This window comes from Amblyraja radiata, chromosome 4 (assembly GCF_010909765.2).
Source record: "Amblyraja radiata isolate CabotCenter1 chromosome 4, sAmbRad1.1.pri, whole genome shotgun sequence".
Taxonomy (NCBI): domain Eukaryota; kingdom Metazoa; phylum Chordata; class Chondrichthyes; order Rajiformes; family Rajidae; genus Amblyraja; species Amblyraja radiata.
This window is the reverse complement of record NC_045959.1, coordinates 115867875-115889150: the sequence shown is the minus strand read 5'-3', so window position 1 is coordinate 115889150 and position 21276 is coordinate 115867875. Positions and strand designations below refer to the sequence as shown.

General features: G+C 47.5%; 1 protein-coding gene across 1 annotated transcript in view; it reads left to right on the top strand.

The window, feature by feature from the left end:
* The first annotated feature begins 1147 nt into the window (after positions 1 to 1147).
* ccdc12 (coiled-coil domain containing 12) overlaps positions 1148 to 21276 on the top strand; it is a 70023-nt gene continuing 49894 nt past the window's right edge. Inside the window, exon 1 of the mRNA XM_033020294.1 lies at positions 1148 to 1261. Within this exon, the coding sequence (XP_032876185.1) occupies positions 1178 to 1261 (84 nt within the window). The 5' untranslated portion in view covers positions 1148 to 1177. The remainder of the gene's footprint in view (positions 1262 to 21276) is intronic.

Below are 21276 nucleotides of genomic sequence, written 5' to 3'. Positions count from 1 at the left end.
GCCTTCTCCCCATATCCCCTGACTCCGCTATCTTTAAGAGCCCTATCTAGCTCTCTCTTGAAAGCATCCAAAGAACCGGCCTCCACTGCCCTCTGAGGCAGAGAATTCCACAGACTCACCACTCTCTGTGAGAAAAAGTGTTTCCTCGTCTCCGTTCTAAATGGCTTACTCCTTATTCTTAAACTGTGGCCCCTGGTTCTGGACTCCCCCAACATCGGGAACATATTTCCTGCCTCCAACGTGTCCAAACCCTTAATAATCTTATATGTTTCAATGAGATTCCCTCTCATCCTTCTAAACTCCAGAGTGTACAAGCCCAGCTGCTGCATTCTCTCAGCATATGACAGTCCCGCCATCCCGGGAATTAACCTGGTGAACCTACGCTGCACTCCCTCAATAGCAAGAATGTCCTTCCTCAAATTAGGGGACCAAAACTGCACATAATACTCCAGGTGTGGTCTCACTAGGACCCTGTACAACTGCAGAAGGACCTCTTTGCTCCTATACTCAACTCCTCTTGTTATAAAGGGCAACATGCCATTTGTTATAATGACTTTTAGATTCCTCTTGTTATAAAGACCAACATGACTGTGTTGTGTGTTCAAAAGGGAACTGCAGATGCTGGAATATCGAAGGTACACAAAATTGCTGGGGAAACTCAGCGGGTGCAGCAGCATCTATGGAGCGAAGGAAATAGGCGACGTTTCGGGCCGAAACGTCCACAGTCTGAGGAAGGGTTTTGGCCCGAAACGTCGCCTATTTCCTTCGCTCCATAGATGCTGCTGCACCCGCTGAGTTTCCCCAGCAATTTTGTGTACCTTTGGCTGTGTTGTGTGTTGTGTGATTTGAAGCCTCCCTTGGCTTTGTGGTGTTGCCACCATTGGCACCAGATTGAGTGGATCGATGCGCTCGGTGATCGGTGATCGTCGCTCGGTGATCGGCTGTGCGCGCTGGCGCGGGGGCCGCCGGGAGTTGTAGTCCATGATTGGGGCGGGGGGGGGGGGGCAAGATGGCGGAGCGCGCGGCGCGGGGCCCGCCGGGAGTTGTAGTCCACGTGGGGGCAAGATGGCGGAGCGCGCGGCGCGGTGCCCGCCGGGAGTTGTAGTCCACGTGGGGGCAAGATGGCGGAGCGCGCGGCGCGGGGGCCGCCGGGAGTTGTAGTCCAGGTGGGGGCAAGATGGCGGAGCGCGCGGCGCGGCTGCAGGAGGAGGCGCTGCACAGGAGGGAGCGTCTACTGGCACTGAGGGAGCGCCGGTTCCAGGTGAGGGAGGGAGTGAGGGAGGGTCTCTGGGTAGTGAGGGAGGGTCTCTGGGCAGTAAGGGAGGGTCTCTGGGCAGTGAGGGAGCGTCTCTGGGCAGTAAGGGAGGGTCTCTGGGTAGTGAGGGAGCGTCTCTGGGCAGTAAGGGAGGGTCTCTGGGCAGTGAGGGAGCGTCTCTGGGCAGTAAGGGAGGGTCTCTGGGCAGTAAGGGAGGGTCTCTGGGTAGTGAGGGAGCGTCTCTGGGCAGTAAGGGAGGGTCTCTGGGCAGTAAGGGAGGGTCTCTGGGCAGTGAGGGAGCGTCTCTGGGTAGTGAGGGAGGGAGGGTCTCTGGGTAGTGAGGGAGGGAGGGTCTCTGGGTAGTGAGGGAGGGAGGGTCTCTGGGTAGTGAGGGAGGGAGGGTCTCTGGGTAGTGAGGGAGGGAGGGTCTCTGGGTAGTGAGGGAGGGAGGGTCTCTGGGCAGTGAGGGAGGGTCTCTGGGTAGTGAGGGAGGGAGGGTCTCTGGGTAGTGAGGGAGGGTCTCTGGGTAGTGAGGGAGCGTCTCTGGGCAGTAAGGGAGGGTCTCTGGGCGACGGAGGGGGGGGGGAGTTGAGGGATTGATGGAGAATGAGGGAAGGATTGAGAAACATTGACAATAGGTGCAGGAGGAGGCCATTCTGCCCTTCAAGCCAGCACCACCGTTCACTGTGATCATGGCTGATCATCCCCTGTTCCTGCCTTCTCCCCATATTCCCTGACTCTGTTCCATAAGGGGGTGAAGGGGGGACTGAGGGGTGAATGGGGTCCTCAAGATCCCTCTGCACATCAATGCTGTTGAGGGTCATGCCATTCATTGTCAATTTTTCCCCTTTCACCTCAGATTAAACTCCATCTGCCACTTACAAGGTTGGCGGTTTTGGTCCCCCAATTTGAGGAAGGACATTCTTGCTATCGAGGGAGTGCAGCATAGGTTTACAATGTTAATTATCGGGATGGCGGGACTGTCATATGCTGAGAGAATGGAGCAGCTGGGCTTGTACACTCTGGAGTTTAGAGGGATGAGGGGATCTTTATTGGAACATATAAGATTATTAAGGGTTTGGACAAGCTAGAGGCAGGAAACATGTTCCTGATGTTGGGGGAGTCCAGAACCAGGGGTCCCACAGTTTAAGAATAAGCGATAAGCCATTTAGAACGGAGACGAGGAAACACTTTTTCTCACAGAGAGTGGTGAGTGTGGAATTCTCTGCCTCAGAGGGCAGTGGAGGCCGGTTCTCTGGATACTTTCAAGAGAGAGCTAGATAGGACTTAATGATAGCAGAGTCAGGAGGTATGGGGAGAAGGCAGGAACGGGGTACTGATTGGGGATGATCAGCCACGATCACATTGAATGGCGGTGCTGGCTCGAAGGGCCGAATGGCCTACTCCTGCACCTATTGTCTATTGTCTATTCTCCGCCCACTACTCTGTGTAGTTAGACAGCCTTATTTACCGACTGTAACCCCCAGCACTCTTGGTGTCATCTGCACACTTACTAACCAACTCGTCTATATTTACGTCAAGTGTAGGAGGAATGAATGAATCTTCTTCTTGGCATATGGGGTGCACAGCCTAAAGTTGTAGATCAAGAATAGACATCCAGGCCAGGACAGCATCAGTTACTGGGAGGATGGCTTTGATGCCACCAGGGAAAAGCCTCTGGGAGCAGTCATTCACGATGTATGGGATGGTCAGGTCTGGATGTCCGCAGTCGCAAGCAGGGTTGTCGGTCATCCCCCACTTATGCAGGTGATGGGCGGTTCTTGCATGGAGGGTGCGGATTCTGTTCCGGGTTAGCCATTGCTCGCGATGGAGGTCAAAACCCGATGGTTTCACTGTGGGGTCTGTGATGACATCTCCGTTGTCGGTGTTGGCATCTTTGACCAGTCTTGGAGTCAAAGTCTTCCAGGGACAAATGAATGAATAAGTTTATTGGCCAAGTATGTACACATACAAGGAATTTGCCTTGGTGCTCTGCTCGCAAGTAACAACACGACATACAGTAAACCATTAAGAATAAAACATTAAAACATTAAGAATAAAACATTATAGTTTAAACATGTGAATGAAATAAAATACCAGAGCAAAAGGAGGCTACAGACTTTTGGTTATTGAGTAGATGCTGCAGATGCTGGTTTAAACTGAAGATAGACACTAAATACTGGAGTACCTCAGCGGGACCGGCAGCATCTCTGGAGAGAAAAGGAATGGGTGACGTTTCGGGTCAAGATCCTTCCTCAGACTCCAGAGACGCTGCCAGTCCAGCTGAGTTACTCCAGCATTTAGTGTCCATCTTATATTAACGTCAAAGCCATTTATCTCTGCCACAAACAGCACAGATCCCTGCGGAACTCCACTGGTCACAGGCCACCAGCCTGAGTTTTGTCTACCACAACTCTCTGTCTTCTAGTAGTAAGGAAGTTCTGAATCCCTGCGACCAAGTCACTGTTAATCCCGTGCATCTTAATCTTCTGGATCAGTCTGCATTGGGGGACTTTATTAAATGCCTTACTAAAACACTATATCCACCACCCTACCTTCATCAATTAACCTTTGTCACCTCCTCAAAAATCTCGATCAAGTTAGACAAGACCTCCCCCCTCGACTCCATCCATGGACCAAAACAGTCTTTCCAAGTGAGGCAGAGGTTTACCTGCACCTCATCCAACCTCATCTACTGCATCCGCTGTTCCAGGTGTTAACTTCTCTACATCGGTGAGACCAAGCGCATGCTCGGTGATCATTTCACTGAACACCTCCGCTCAGTCCGCATTAACCAAGCTGATCTCCCGGTAGCTCAGCACTTCACCTCCCCCTCCCATTCCCTATTTGACCTTTCTGTCCTGGGCCTCCTCCATTGTCAGAGTGAGGCCCAGCGCAAATTGGAAGAACAGCACCTCATATTTTGCTTGGGTAGTTTACACCCCAGCGGTACAAAACATTGACTTCTCTGACTTCAGGTAGCCTTTGCTTTCTCTTTCCATCCCCTCCCCATCCCATTCTCCCACTAGTCCCACTGTCTGCGCCTATATTCTTTCTTTGTCCCGCCCCCTCCCCTGACATCAGTCGGAAGAAGGGCCTTGGCCCGAAACATCGGCAATTCCTTCTCTCCATAAATGCTGCCTCACCCGCAGAGTTACTACCCGCTTGTGTCTACCTTAGACAAGAACAAATCCTGATGACTGTCCTTAATTAACCCATTCTCTTCCAAATGGGAGTAAATCCTATCCCAAAGAATCCTCTCCAATCGCTTCCCTACCGCAGATGCGAAGCTCACCTTAAAGTTATGCCGACAGTAGACACAAGAAGCTGAAGTAACTCAGCGGGACGGGCAGCATCTCTGGAGAGAAGGAATGTTTCGGGTCGAGACTCTTCTTCAGACTCAAAGCAATGCCCTCTTGTAGTCACCTGGCCAGGCAGATTTCCCAACACAACATCTACTATATTCCCATATCAGGTTGGACTACACACATACTGTTTCAATTACCTCTCTTGGACGCACCTCACAAATTCTGCCCTGTGTAAGACTTTAGCACTGATCAAGTTGCAGTCCATATTGGGAAAGTTAAAAGTGTTGCTTTGGCATCTTTCGGTAATCTGTCTAGATCTCTGTTCCTCTATTTCCCGCTTGCATTCGGTAATCTATCTAGATCTCTATTCCTCTGTCTCCCACTTGCTTTTACATTGGGGTGGGGAAGAAGGAGAGGAGGCACAGTACAATTACACTGGAGCGCTTGCACCTTTCTTATTTCAGCGCTGCACCTCCGACGAACCCTCCAGTATGTCCTCTCTGAGTGCGACTTGACAGTCTTCCTTATCAGTAGCGCGACCCCTCCACCTCTCTTGCCTCTGTCTTGATCCCAATCTGTCACCTTTCGATTAGTGGATAAACATAAATACAATCAAGTCAAACTTAAGTTCCAGAGGTGGGGCAAAGGGACAGATACGGAGTGCAGATATAGTCATAGTTGTACAGTATGGAACAGGCCCTTTGGCCTGTTACCCACACAGACCAAAATGCCCATCTACACTAGTCTCACCTGCCTGCCCATATCCCTCTAAATCTGTCCTATCCATGTACCTGTGTAAATGTTTCTTAAATGTTGCAATAGTATCTGCCTTAACTACCTCCTCCAGCAGCTCGTTCCATGCACCCACCAACCTTTGTCTGAAAAAGAATTTACATCTCAGGTTCCTAATAGATCTTTCTCCCCCCTCACCTTAAACCCATGTCACCTGGTTCTCATTTCATAAGTGGTAGGAGCAGAATTAGGCCATTCGGCCCATCAAGTCTACTCTGCCATTCAATCATGGCTGATCTATCTCTCCATCCTAACTCTATTCTCCTGCCTTCTCCCCATAACCCCTGACACTCCAATTCTCCAACTCTGGTCAAAAGGTCTATGCATTCACCCGATCTATTCCTCTCATGATTTTGTACACCTGTATAAGATCACTGCTCATCCTCCTGTGCTCCAAGGAATAGAGTCCCGGCTTGCTCAACCTCTCCCTGTAGCTCTAGATTCACAGGTAGAAAAGGGGATTTAAAAGAGTATAGTGATTGTATTGAATGACAGTAGATCCTCCTCTGAGACCTAATTGTAAAGACTCTCCATGCTCCAGCGCCATCTTCTTCTGTCCTTCTTTTTCAGACAGAAGTGTCACCTATCCATGTTCTCCAGAGATGCCGCCTTGACCTGCTGAGCACTCCAGTCTATTTTTGTAAAAGTGGTATCTGTATCTTTCATCTCCTAGTCTGAGGAGAATAATTTGTCGCTGTTGGAGAGAGGAACTAAAGGGCCTGTCCCACTTACGCGACTTTTTCGGCGACAGCCCGCACACGTCATAGGTCGTGGCAGGTCGCCAAAAAATGTAAACATGTTGAAAATCCAGCGGCGACCAGAACAAGGTACGACTCTTTGGGCGACTACTCACGACATGTCACCAGGCTGTCGCCTGTATGGTCGTGAGTCGTCTCCTCGGTCGCCCAAAGAGTCGTAGCATCTTTCTGGTCGCCGCTGGATTTTTAACATTTTGAACATTTTCGGCGACCTGCAACGACCTATGACAGGTGCCGACAGCCGCCGTAAACGTCGCGTAAGTGCGACAGGCCCATAAGAGCATATATGCCGCAATATATAGAGTCATTGTCATAGAGTGTGGAAACAGGCCCATCAGCCCAACTTGCCCACACCGACCAACATGTCCCATCTACACTCGACCCACCTGCCTGTGTTTGGCCCATATCCCTCTAAACCTGTCCTATCCATGTGCCTGTCTAAATGTTTCTTAAACATATGGCATGAAGCATTGACCACAAATGATAACGGGATGATTTTCCTTTCCTATAATCTTATCCCCAGGCTTCTGAATTAATCAGGGACCAGAAAGGGAGGCATCCAAGTGAATAGGAAATGTTATTGTTTTCTTTGGAACGCCAGAGGTGAAGGGAGTCCTGATAGAAGTATATACATGTATGTGACATTGACTTTAGTTTACCTTATCAAGGTAGTGTCACAGTGGCAAACCGGTAGAGTTGTTTTCCGTGGATTGTCACCTTGTCGTGGTGGAGAAGGTTGTGTGGCCCTGAGAGCGATGCCGTCTGGAGCTATGCTCCTGGTAGGGCCACCCATTGCGGTAAGGTCGAGGGGGGAGGTCCCTGACAGAGCAATCCAACCAAGACCTCAACGGTGGAACAGGCGGAGGATGATGGCTGACCTTAGTGGAGCGTCACAACGGCTGGGAAGGCAGATGAAGGCTGCAGCAGAAAAGGGTCTCCGGTCGTCTTGGACTCCATGCCACTGGATCCTGACCCAGATCTGTCATGGACCGTGGGGTGGCTGTCTGTGCACCAGTCTCCCCACGTTAAACAAAGTCACGCGGTGCTGGCTCGGAGTGGCAAATGGCCTACTCCTGCACCTATTGTCTATTGTCTATTGACTCCAGCATCTTCCCCACTACCGATGTAAGGCTAACTGGTCTATAATTCCCCATCTTCTCTCTCCTTTCTTAAAAAGTGGAGTTACATTGGCTATCCTCCAGTCCACAGGAACTAATCCAGAGTCGAGAGAACATTGGAAAACGATCACAAATGCATCCACGATTTCTCAGGCCACCTCCTTGAGTACTCTGGGATGCAGACCATCAGGCCCTGGGGATTTATCTGCCTTCAGTCCCAACAGTTTACCTAACACCATTTCCTGCCTAATGTGGATTCCCTTCAGTTCCTCCCTCCCACCAGATCCTTGGTCCCTTGTATTTCTGGGAGATTGTTTGTGTCTTCCTTTGTGAAGAGAACCAAAGTACTCATTTAACTGTTCTGCCATTGCCTTGTTTCCCCATTATAAATCCACCTGTCTCTGACTGTAAGGGACCTACATTCGTCTTCACTAATCTTTTCCTTTTTATATACGTATAGAAACTTATAAATAATGATCTCCTTTTCTTTTTTATTTTATTTTATTTTCTCCATTTTCTCTCTCAACTTTCTTCATTTACTCGTTTTCTTTCTTCACACACTATATATTTCACATTTTTCTATCCTTTACTATCTAACTTATTTTTCTTATTCTAATCTTTTTTCAATGTAACAAAAAAAAAAGAAGTTGTACATAAAATGTATTATGAAAATATATATTAGGCACTTTGGTGCCATATGACTGTACTTACTTCTAATAAAATAAAAAGGGGAAAAAAAAAACCAAAAAGAAACTTTCACAGTCAGTTTTTATATTCCCCGCAAGCTTTCTTTCATGCTCTTTCCCCCCCCCTCTTAATTAACCCCTTTGTCCTCCTCTGTTGAGTTCTAAATTTCTCCCAGTCCTCTGGTTTGCTGCTTCTTTGGTTTCCTGGTTCATTGGCTATATTTAAGAGGGAGTTAGATGTGGCCCTTGTGGCTAAAGGGATCAGGGGGTATGGAGAGAAGGCAGGGATGGGATACTGAGTTGGATGATCAGCCATGATCATATCGAATGGCGGTGCGGGCTCAAAGGGTCGAATGGCCTACTCCTGCACCTATTTTCTATGTTTCTATGTTTCTTCTGGCCAATTTATATGCCTCTTCCTTGGATTTAACACTATCCTTGACTTCCCTTCTATAACAAATCTTATTGGGGAGTACAGAGGCAAATAAATAAATGATGGGTCTTTGTCCCAAACATTATGGAGGGCACGGTATATGTAGATTAAAGTCACCCATGATAACCGCTGTACCTTTGCTACACACATCCCTAATTTCCTGCTTGATGCTATCCCCAACCTCCCTACTGCTGTTTGGTGGTCTGTATGCAACTCCAACAAGGGTTTTCTGCCCTTGGCTATTTCGCAGTTCTACCCATACCGATTCTACAGCATCCAAGCTAATGTCACTTCTTGCTGTTGCATTAACCTCCTCTTTAACCAGCAATGCCACCCCACCTCCTCTTCCTTTCTGTCTATCCTTCCTGAATGTCGAATACCCCTGCATGTTTAACTCCCAGCCTTGGTCACCCTGGAGCCATGTCTCCGTAATTCCAACTATATCATATCCCTTAACTACTAACTGCGCATTCAATAAATCCACCTTATTACGAATGCTCCTCGCATTAGGGCACAAAGCTTTCAGGTTAGTTTTTCTTATCTCCATTCTATCTTTTGCTTCTGTCCTCCTTTTATGGCCCTCTGTCTCCTTGCATTGGGTCCCACCCCCCTGCCCTGTTAGTTTAAACGTGACCTTTCCTACACTCTCTTTCCCATTAGCTGCACGGATACATGTCCACGTTGTTGACTCCACCCCCCCACTGTTCAGTTTAAACCCACCCATGTAGCACTAGCAAACCTGCCGGCCAGAATGCTGGTCCCCTTCCAATTAAGCTGCAACCCCTCCCTTATGTACAGGTCACCCCTGCCCAACAAGAGATTCCAGTGATGTGGAAATCTAGAGTTGGTTTTGGCATCATGTACGTACGGCACAGACATTGTGATTTGAAGGGTCTGTTCCTGTGCTGTATTTTTTCAAGTTCAAGTGAGTCATGTTTTCTTCCCTTCAGTGACTTTGTTCAGCATTTGTGAGCTGCCAGCCCTGGAAATACAGGGAGACATTAGCTTGGATGCTGCAGAATCCCTCCCCAGGGCTGCACAGTTGTATATGATTGGGTTAACATATGATGAGCGTTTGACAGCACAGGGCCTGTACTCGCTGGGGTTCAGAAGGATGAGGGGAAGGACCTCATTGAAACTTACCGAATAGTGAAAGGCCAGGATAGAGTGGATGTGGAGAAGATGTTTCCACTAGTGGGAGAGTCTAGGACCAGAGATCACAACCTCGGAATTAAAGGACGTCACTTTTGAAATTAGAAGAGGAGGAATTTTTTTAGTCAGAGGGTGGTGAATCTGTAGAATTAATTGCCACAGAAGCTGTGGAGGCCAAGTCAATGGACATTTTTAAGACGGAGGTAGGTAGATAGATTCTTGATTAGTGCGGATGTCAGGGGTTATGGGGAGAAGGCAGGAGAATGGGGTTGAGATGGAAAGATAGATCAGCCATGATTGAATGGCGGAGTAGGCATGATGGCCTCATTCTGTTCCCATCACATGAACTTCATAAGCCTCAGGATTTGTTTTTGCAGAAACTTGTATTCCACATCAGCATTGGTGGACTGAGAGTGTTGCTGAATGAAGCAAGTGTGCTAATTCGAAGGTAGACACAAAATGCTGGAGTAACACAGCGGGACAGGCAGCATCTCTGGATAGAAGGCATAGGTGACTATGCTGCCTGTCCCGCTGAGTTACTCCAGAATTTTGTGTCTATCTTCGGCGTAAACCAGCATCTGCTGTCCCTTCCCATACGCAGTGTGCTAATTCAGTTGATATCGTCTCCCTGGAGCGTGGGCGGAAAGGAAACTGTTCTTGTGTTGCTGCTCTGTGTGATAAGATTGATTCTGGACTGTGGTTGAAAGAGGAAGTTGTTGCTGCAGCTTTGCTGCGCTGAATTCACACCCCGTAAACAACACCGTTTTAGAAACATAGAAACATAGACAATAGATGCAGGAGGAGGCCATTCGTCCCTTCGAGCCAGCACCGCCATTCATTGTGATTATGGCTGATCGTCCCCTATCAATAACCCGTGCCTGCCTTCTCCCCATATCCCTTGACTCCACTAGCCCCTAGAGCTCTATCTAACTCTCTTAAATCCATGCGGTGATTTGGCCTCCACTGCCCTCTGTGGCAGGGAATTCCATAAATTCACAACTCTCTGGGTGAAAAAGTTTTTTCTCACCTCAGTCTTAAATGGCCTCCCCTTTATTCTAAGACTGTGGCCCCTGGTTCTGGACTCGCCCAACATTGGGAACATTTTTCCTGCATCTAGCTTGTCCAGTCCTTTTATAATTTTATATGTTTCTATAAGATCCCCCCTCATTCTTCTAAACTCCAGTGAATACAAGCCTAGTCTTTTCAATCTTTCCTCATATGACAGTCCCGCATCCCAGGGATCAATCTCGTGAACCTATGCAGCACTGCCTCAATCACAAGGATGTCCTTCCTCAAATTAGGAGACCAAAACTGGACACAATACTCCAGATGTCATCTGACATGGAAGAGCATGCGGATTTTTGATAAAATGCCACTGTGTACTTAGAATTAATTTGCAATTTCTGATTGTAAAAATAGAGGCAAGAGTGTTTTATTGTCATGTGTCCCAGATAGAACAATGAAATTCTTACTTGCAGCAGCACAACAGGATATGTAAACATAGTACACTGTAAACAATATAATAAACGTGAAAAAATTGTTCAGTCACACGCACGCACGCACGCACACACACACACACACTCACACACACACACACACACACACACACACACACACACACACACACACACACGCACGCACACACATATGTACGCATAAAAAACTTCTTGCGTATGGCATGCACAGCCTAAAGTTGTAGTTTGATTGTTCTTGTTCTATTTGCTCTAGTTGTTCTATTTGATCTTATTTGATTGTGCACACCAGGTTAATTGCATTCAGGGCGGACCACGTGAAGGTTGCAATCTAAGATCCTATAGCGGAGCAAGATAGACCACTCCTGCTAAATGCAATAGGCTGACGTGTAGTACGCAACGGAGCGGAAAGTGGGCCTTTTTTTCATCCATTTCCGTAACCGGATCCGACCCGACTCGCGTTGCGAGGGAACAGTTTGTGTTAACAAATTAAAATTCTGAACATGAGGAGAAGATTTTTACCAAACAACTTTAATTTTTATGAGGATGTTTCCGTAACCGGCTTCCGTCTCCGCACTATTATCCTGTGGGATCTTTGGTGCGGAGACGGAAGCCGGTTACGGAAATGGGGCCTTAAATTACCCATGAATCTGCCCATGACCGTACTACGTCTTTTTCGTTGAGTGATCTATCTTGCTCGCTATAGGATCTTTGGTTGCAATCTCCCACCCCGCCTAAAAAACAAACAATTGGAAGTAAAACTAGCTGAAAATGTACAAAACCGACTTAACACAAAACGTTTGGGATCCATTACCGCTCTCGTTAAACTGCTGAAACGTGTTTGAAACGCTGAATGTAAATTTAGCGACACAAAACGATGAATTTTCAATTTCAGCTTCATCTTTTCCAAACAACGATCACATTTGTCACTGGTGTGTTTTTTTTGTTTCTGCCATGTGAAGTATGTTCTCTCTTCCTCTCCCAGGCTGATGTATGCCATTGTTTTGGCTGATATAAACAGGTTGGCCGTTCAACCATTCAAGCCTGTTTTGCCATTTGGGATAGATTACAACTAATCTGTTTATTTTAAACTCCATTTACCTGCTATCGAGTGATACAGCATGGAAACGGGCCCTTCGTCACAACTTGTCCACACCAGCCAACATGTCCCATTTACACTAGTCCCACCTGCCTGCGTTTTGGGTCCATATTCCTCCAAATCTGCCCTATCCATGTACCCGTCTAACTGTTTCTTAAATGTTGGGATAGTCCCAGCCTCAACTACCTCCTCTGGCAGCTTGTTCCATAATCTCACCACTCTTTGTGTTGCTCCTCAGATTCCTATTAAATCTTTTCCCCTTCACGTTATACCTATGTCCTCTGGTCCTCGATTCCCCTACTCTGGGCAAGAGGCTCTGTGCATCCACCAAATTACTTAAGTACACCTTGTGATAATTAAAAATCATGTCATGTTTAAGAAGGAACTGCAGATGCTGGAAAAATCGAAGGTAGACAAAATTGCTGGAGAAATTCTCTTCAGCAGGTGAGGCAGCATCTATGGAGAGAAGGAATAGGTGACGTTTCAGGTCGAGACCCTTCTTCAAAATCATGTCGTGTTCTGAAGCCTTGAGTTGATTTTGTCTCAGAGGTTTTCCTTAAGATTTTAAGATTTCCGCTATCCTTTGTGTAAAGACATTGTTGCTGACATCACCGTGGTGGCCGAGTTTTAGTTTTAATTGTATTCTTTGTTATTCTTTATCACCAAAAGAAAAAAATATTTTATCCAGCAATGATCTTTTAATCATTTTAAAAAACTTGAGTTTAATCATCTCATAATTTTCCGTACTTGAGGGAAAGCGACTTAGCCCGTACAACTTGTTCTCATTATTTAACACTGCAGATGTAATAAAGTACCCTGTACTTGTAAATACAGTCTGAAGGATCCCAACCTAAAATGCTGTCTGCCTGTTCACTTCACAGATGTTGCCTGACCCACTGAGATTCTTCAGCACTTGTGTTTTTTGGTTTCAGTCCAGTTTATTTTATTGTCATGTGTACCGAGGTACAGTGAAAAGCTTTTGTTGCATGCTAACCAGTCAGCGGAAAGACAATACATGATTACTATTGAACCATTTACAGTGTACAGATACATGATAAGGGAATAACGTTTAGTGCAAGGTAAAGCCAGTAAAGTCCAAACAAAGATAGTCTGAGGGTCAACAGTGAGGTAGATAGTAGCTCAGGACCGCTCTATGGGAACTGCAGATGCTGGTTTAAGCCGAAGATAGACACAAAGCACTGGAGTACATCAGTGGCTCAGGCAGCATCTCGAGAAAAAAAGATGGGTGATGTTACTATGGGCTCTATAGGTCCATAATGGCGGTAGGATGGTTCAGTTGCCTGATAACACCTGGGAAGAAACTGGGGCCACAGTTTAAGAATAAGGGGTAAGCCGTTTGGAACGGAGACGAGGAAACACTTTTTCTCACGGAGAGTTGTGAGTGTGGAATTCTCTGCCTCAGAGGGCGGTGGAGGCCGGTTCTCTGGCTGCTTTCAAGAGAGAGCTAGATAGGGCTCTTAAAGATAGCGGAGTCAGGGGATATGGGGGGAAGGCAGGAACGGGGTACTGATTTTGGATGATCAGCCATGATCACATTGAATGGCGGTGCTGGCTCGAAGGGCCGAATGGCCTATTCCTGCACCTATTGTCTATTGTCCCTGAATCTGGAGGTGCGCGTTTTCACACTTCTATACTTTTTGCCCGATGGGAGAAGGGAGAGGTGGGAATGGCCAGAGCGCGAGTCTTTTATGTGAAACAAGGTTTACGCTGGTAAACGTTGCACTGTAGTGTAGATTATGGCCTTTTTGTTGTGTATGTGTGTGAGCTGGCCGTTTGGACGTTTGAAGCTGGAACCTAGTCATTGTTCAGAATATCAGCTGTGAGCCCATAGTCAGATGAGAAGTTTTTTAAGTAAAGTCAACACCAGCTGCATCTGTGACGTGGAAAGTTGGATAATTAGCTTCAGCGGATGCAGCAATAGTTGAAAAGATGGATTTGCAGGAGAGAGCTGTGTTCTCCCTGTAATGGGCCTGTCCCCCAGGCGACTACAGGCGACTGCCGCAAAATTTTCAACATGTTGAAACATTTCCGGCGACAGTGGTGACAATTCTTGTTGTCGTAGTTGCTGTCGTAGGTTGTCACCAGGTGTCGTAGGTGAATTCCATTAAAACTAGTCCCTGGCAGTCGCCTGAAGAGTCGCCTAAGTGGGACATGCCGTTAAATATAAGGTAGACAAAAATGCTGGAGAAACTCAGCGGGTGAGGCAGCATCTATGGAGCGAAGGTATAGGTGACGTTTCCGGTCGAGACCCTTCTTCAGCCTGAAGAAGTGTCTCGACCCGAAACGTCACCTAGAACCTTCTTCAGTCTGAAGAAGGGTCTCGACCGGAAACGTCACCTATTCCTCCGCTCCATAGACGCTGCCTCACCCGCTGAGTTTCTCCAGCATTTTTGTCTTCCTTCGATTTTTCCAGCATCTGCAGTTCCTTCTTGAACTTAAGTATAAGGATACTTTGAGAATTATTGTGTGCATTATTTTAGTTGTTTAAATGTTTAGGTCATATTTTTCTGGATATCATGCATGTATATCAGCTAAATATCAGTCATATGGAGTGTGATTGAACTTGTGTAGGAAGGAACTGCAGATGATGGTTTAAACCGAATATAGACACAAAAAGCTGGAGTAACTCAGAGGGTCAGACAGCATCTCTGGAGGAAAGGAATAGGTGACGTCGAGACCCTTTTTGAGACTGAGAGTTGGGGGGGGGGGGGGGGGGGGGGGGGGAAAGGGAAACGAGAAATGAGCTTGTATTTGGTATCACACCATTTGGTTCTGTCGTTATGCAGCTGAATAGAGGTGGTGTCTGGATTTGTTTTTTATCCATTACCACTCATCCTGGTGCTATTTGAAATAAAACATTCTTTTCCCCTCAGTTTTATCCCTCACTCAACTCCATATTAATGGCTTAGATCATTGGGCGGCACGGTGGCATGGCGGTAGAGCGACTGCCTTAAGGGCCTGTCCCACGAGCATGCAACCTGCATGCGGCAAGCGCGACCAAACCGGAAACGGGGGCTGCGCGGGGGTCGAGTGATCCCCGTACATGGCCGGTCCCACCAGCATACGCCTGCATGCGGCGAGCACAACCAAACCGGAAACGGGGGCCGCACGGGGGTCGAGTGATCCCCGTACATGGCCGGTCCCACCAGCATACGCCTGCATGCGGCGAGCACAACCAAACCGGAAACGGGGGGCCGCGTGTAGGTCGAGTGAGTGACGTGAAGTTCAAGCGAAGTCCGCGGGAAGTTCGGGAGTGACGTACGGCGTCGAGGCGGCTGCGGGCTGGCAGGCTGTTGCAGCGCGGAATTTTTGAATTTTTTCGGAGCCCCGGGCGATGTCGGGACCAGCTCCGCACAACTCCATACGGCTCCGGCGATCGAAGTGGGACCGGCCCCGCGAGGCCGTACGGCTCAAGCGACCACATTAGGTCGCGCTTGCCGCAGGGAGTCGCATACTCGTGGGACAGGCCCTTTACAGCGCCAGAGACCCGGGTTCAATCCTGACTACAGGTGCTTGTCTGTACAGAGTTTGTACGTTTTCCCCGTGACCTGCGTGCGTTTTTTCCAGCATCGTTGGTTTCCTCCCACATTTCAAAGACGTACAAGTCTGTAGGTTAATTGGCTGGGTGTAAAATGTAAAATTGTCCCTCGTGTGTGTAGGATAGTGTTAGTGTGCTGGGATCGCTTGGCGTGGAGCCGGTGGGCCGAAGGGCCGGTTTCCACGCTGTATCTCTAAACTAAACATAAGATCACGAGAGAGAGGAGCAGAATTAGGCCATTCAGCACATCGAGTCCGCTCAGCCATTTGATCCTGGCTGATCTGTGTTTCCCTCTCAACCTCATTCACCTGCCATCTCCTTGTAACCTTTGATGCCCATACTAATCAAGAACTTGTCAAACTCCGCTTTAAAAATACCCAATGACTTGGCCTCCACTGCTGTCTGAGTCAGTGAATTCCACAGACTCACCACTAAAGAAATGACTCCTCATCTCCATTCTAAAGGCACATGCTTTTATTGAGGATGTGCCCCCCGTTCCTAGACTCTCCCACTAGTGGAAATATCCACCCCACATCCACTCCATTCAAGGACCCAAGCAGTCATTCCAGGTGCGACAGAGGTTTACCTGCATCTCCTCCAACCTCATCTATTGCATCCGCTGCTCTAGGTGTCAGCTGCTCTACATCGGTGAGACCAAGCGCAGGCTTGGCGATCGTTTCGCCCAACACCTCCGCTCGGTTCGCAATAACCAACCTGATCTCCATGTGGCTCAGCACTTCAACTCCCCCTCCCATTCCCAATCCGACCTTTCTGTCCTGGGCCTCCTCCATGGCCAGAGTGAGCACCATCGGAAATTGGAGGAGCAGCAACTCATATTCCGCTTGATCCCTTCTCATCCTTCTAAACTCCAGAGTGTACAAGCCCAGCCGCTCCATTCTCTCCGCATATGACAGTCCCGCCATCCCGGGAATTAACCTTGTAAACCTACGCTGCACTCCCTCAATAGCAAGAATGTCCTCCCTCAAATTAGGGGACCAAAACCGCACACAATACTCCAGTTGTGATCTCACTAGGGCTCTGTACAACTGCAGAAGGACCTCTTTGCTCCTATATTCGATTCCTCTTGTTATAAAGGCCAACATGCCATTCGCTTTCTTCACCGCCTGCTGATCCTATCCAGTTCAGTCCACTTTATCTTCACAGGTATAGTGAAACGTTTTTATTGTGTGCACTGAACTGAATCTTCCTTGGGTATGGGTTCCAAAGCTGCTCACATTGTTTTAACCAACTCAATTCCCCTTTCTGCATTTTGCCTGTTACAGCATAGTATGGCACTCGTGATTGTTATTTTCAACAAACCCCTTTGCAGTATTTCAAAATAAAAGGCACATTTGCATTTCTTTTACGTTAAAAGAAAATGGCATAGTGGCCAATATATGGTTTTAAATTAAAACATTTTGTCATTTGCAAAAAACGAAAAATATCTGTGAGGCAATCTTTGCAAAGTCACAGTATAATTTGTGAAGTTGCTGTCATGCAGGGAGATGAACAGGAAATGTGGGTTTTAGTGTCAGTCAAAACGCTTTTAGTGATCCGAAATATCTGTTATCTTGCGAGAGAAAATGACACAAAGCGCTGGAGTAACTCAGTGGTTCAGGCAGCATCCCTGGAGAACATGGATAGGTGACGTTTCACAGAGTGCTGGAGTAACTCAGCGGGTCAGGCAGCATCTGTGGAGAACATGGATAGGTGATGTTTCACAGAGTGCTGGAGTAACTCAGCGGGTCAGGCAGCATCTGTGGAGAACATGGATAGGTGATGTTTCACAGAGTGCTGGAGTAACTCAGCGGTTCAGGCAGCATCCCTGGAGAACATGGATATGTGATGTTTCAGGTTTACTTTTTAATTTAGTTGTGAGATACAGCGCGGATACAGGCCCAACGGCCCACAAGTCCGCACCGACCAACGATCCCCGCACATTAACACTACCCTGCACACACGAGGGCCATTTTACGTTTATACCAGGCCAATTAACTTGCAAACCTGTACGTCTTTGGGGTGCGGGAGGAAACCAAAGATCTCGGAGTAAACCCACGGGGAGCACGTACAAACTCCACACAGACAGCGCCCGTAGTCAGGATTGAACCAGGGGTCTCTGGTACTGTAAGGCAGCAACTCCACCCCTCCTTTCCCTATATTTCTCCTCTACTCACCGCCTCCCCCCCCCACGATCAGTTTGAAAACCTGAAACGTCCTCCATCCATGTTGACCAGAGACGCAGCCGGACCCGTAGAGTTACTCCAGCACTTTGTGTCTCTTTGTAAAACCAGTATCAGCAGTTACTTGTTGCCTTCGAACATGTTGCTTTCAACCTTTGCTTACCATCTGTATGCTGCAGAATTTCACTTTTCCCTCGTTATCTTGTGTAAAATAAACACAAACCCTTTGGAAGAGTTCAGCATTTTTTGAAAGGAACTGGGTGACTATTGTGTAGGACGGAACAGCACATGCTGGGCTACACCAAAGATAGACGGCGCTGGTCCTGTACTCGCTGGAGTTTAGAAGGATGAGTGGGAACCTCTTTGAAACTTACCGAATGGTGAAAAGCCTGGATAGAGTGGATGTGGAGAGGATGTTTCCACTTGTGAGAGAGTCTAGGACCAGAGGTTATAGCCACAGAATTAAAGGACGTTCCTTTAGGAAGGAGATGAGGAGGAATTTCTTTAGTCAGGGTGATGAAACTGTGGCACAGAAGCCTGTGGACGCCCAAGTCAATGGATATTTTTACGGCAGAGAGAGATAGATCCTTGATTAGTACGGGTGTCAGGGATTATGGGGAGATGGCAGGCGAATGGGGTTAGGAGGGAGAGATCAGCCATGATTAAATGGCCGTAGACTTGATGGGCCGAATGGCCTAATTCTGCTCCTATCACTTATGATGTTTTGAACAAAATGCTGAAGTAACTCAGTTCATCTGTCAACATCTCTGGAGAAAAGGAATAGGTGACGTTTCGAGTCGAGACCTTTCTTCAGACATAAAACTCTTGGTTTTATTCCCGGTTCATTCGGAACATTCTGAACTTTAACACTCAATGCCACTGTGTCCCTGAGAGAGGAAATGTCGCTGCTTTCCTGATGAAGTAGAGACACAATGCATAACCAGGCAGTCTTGACCTGGGAGGTACACATAATTGCTGGGGAAACTCAGCGGGTGCAGCAGCATCTATGGAGCGAAGGAAATAGGCGACGTTTCGGGCCGAAACCCTTCTTCAGACCCTTGACCTGGGAACTAAGTTGAATTTATATCAGCAACCTAAGATGGAAAAATGAGGCAAAATAGATCACATTTTAATGGAATACAAAGAATAAGCCTATTCCAAAGAAATAGCTGAGAATTGGTGGTTGTCGAGTGATAATTGAAATTTACCACAGACAGTTGTAGAGATCAAATGATGGGATGTGCTTCGGATCAGTTGTAGATTTGGGGCGCAGTGGTAAAGTTGCTGCCTTACAGCGCCCGAGACTGTTGAAACATATAAGATTATTAAGGGTTTGGACAGGCTAGAGGCAGGAAACATGTTCCCAATGTTGGGGGAGTCCAGAACCAGGGGCCACAGTTTAAGAATAAGGAGTAAGCCATTTAGAACGGAGACGAGGAAACACTTTTTCTCACAGAGAGTTGTGAGTCTGTGGAATTCTCTGCCTCAGAGGGCGGTGGAGGCGGGTTCTCTGGATACTTTCAAGAGAGAGCTAGATAGGGCTCTTAAAAATAGCGGAGTCAGGGGGTATGGGGAGAAGGCAGGAACGGGGTACTGATTGGGGATGATCAGCCATGATCACATTGAATGGCGCTGCTGGCTCGAAGGGCCAAATGGCCTACTCCTGCACCTATTGTCTATTGTCTATTGAGACCCCGGATCGATCCTGACTACAGGTGCCGTCTGAATGGAGTTTGTCCATTCTGCATGGGTTAGTGCATGAGTTTTGTGCATGGTGACTGCGTGGGTTTTCCCCGGGTGCTCCGGTTTCCTCCCATATTCCGAAGACGTGCGAGTTTGTAGGTTTATTAGCTTCTGTAAATTGTTCCTCGGGCGTAGGATAGATATAGTGCAAGGGTGATCGAAGGCTAGTGCGGACTTGGTGGGCCGAAGGGCCTGTTTCCATGTCTGATCTTTAAAACTAAAAGTAAAAATGAATGTATTATTGTATACACCAAGATGTATATATTGATAATAAATATAAGAATAACTACAATTATGATGGAAAAACAGCAGTGGAACAGCATTGTAGTTTAGTTCAGAGGTACAGCACGGAAACAGGCCCTTTGGCCCATCGAGCCTGTGCTGACCAGCGATCACCCCGTACACTAGTACTATCCTCTACAGGGATAATTTACAAGTTTTAACTAAGGCAATTAACCTACAAACCTATACATCTTTGAATCCGGAGCACCCAGAGGAAACCCATGTGGTCATGGGAAGAACGTGCAAACTCCGTACAGACAGCACCAGTAGTCAGGATTGAACCCAGGTCTTTGGCGCTGTAAGGCAGCAGCTCTACCGTTGCGCCATCATGCTGCCCTTGGGGTGGAAGATTGCAACCTTCTCTGGGTACTTTCAAGAGAGGGCTAGATAGGGCTCTTAAAGATAGCGGAGTCAGGGGATATGGGGAGAAGGCAGGAACGGGGTACTGATTGGGAATGATCAGCCATGATCACATTGAATGGCGGTGCCGGCTCGAAGGGCCGAATGGCCTACTCCTGCACCTATTGTCTGTTGTCTATTTCTAGTTTGTGGGATAGTGCTAGTGTACGAAGATCGCTGGTTTGAGCGGACTTCGTGGGCCGAAGATACCTATTTTTGGACTGTATCTTTGAACTAAACTAAGACTTGCTTTTTACTTTGAGAGTTTATCTGTATCAGTCAGCTGCTTACTTCATGATTGTGTATTTTTAGAAGCTCGTGGGAAGAGAATGTTTCTCTGTGGTTTTCCAAAAAAGCTAAAATGACCTTCCCCACCGAGTTGGCTCGACACAAATTACATTGTTGTCCAGGCCGTTTACTTGACTGGTGTTAACTTATTACAATGATAAAATGGAGCTGTCTTGCTGTTTATTAAAAGTGAATCATTTTTATTGGGAAATTCTAGTACTTGGGAGCCATGTCAGGCTGTACCGACCTTGCAGACTTATCTCAAACTATGGAAATGAAAGATGTTCTTACACTTTGGAAAGATGATTAAGTGCCCACTTCTGGCTGTTGCACACCCCTCCCTTTGCTGTGCTGATTCTGAATACGGCATAGTCTGAAAAGAGACACAAAATGCTGGTGTAACTCAGCGGGTGAGGCAGCATCTATGGAGGGAAGGAATAGGTGATGCTTCGGGTCGAGACCCTTCTTCAGACTTGTCTTGTTGAGACAGCACCTCAGGGTGTCTTCAGCACAGGAAATTCAATGTGTTGTCCTTTGATATTGTCTGCGGACCACTCCTCTCCTCTTTATTCATGAGAGCAATAGATCAGGTAAACGTTTGCCCAGAGCAGGCACGGAAATCGCTATCAAAATATGGAGGGGACAGGGGGGACAGGGCGGCCGTGCGCGCATGCGCACACACACACACACACGCGCGCGAGACTTCGGAGGCTCAATCCAGCGCTAAGTGCAGCTCGACTCTGCCTGTCTGG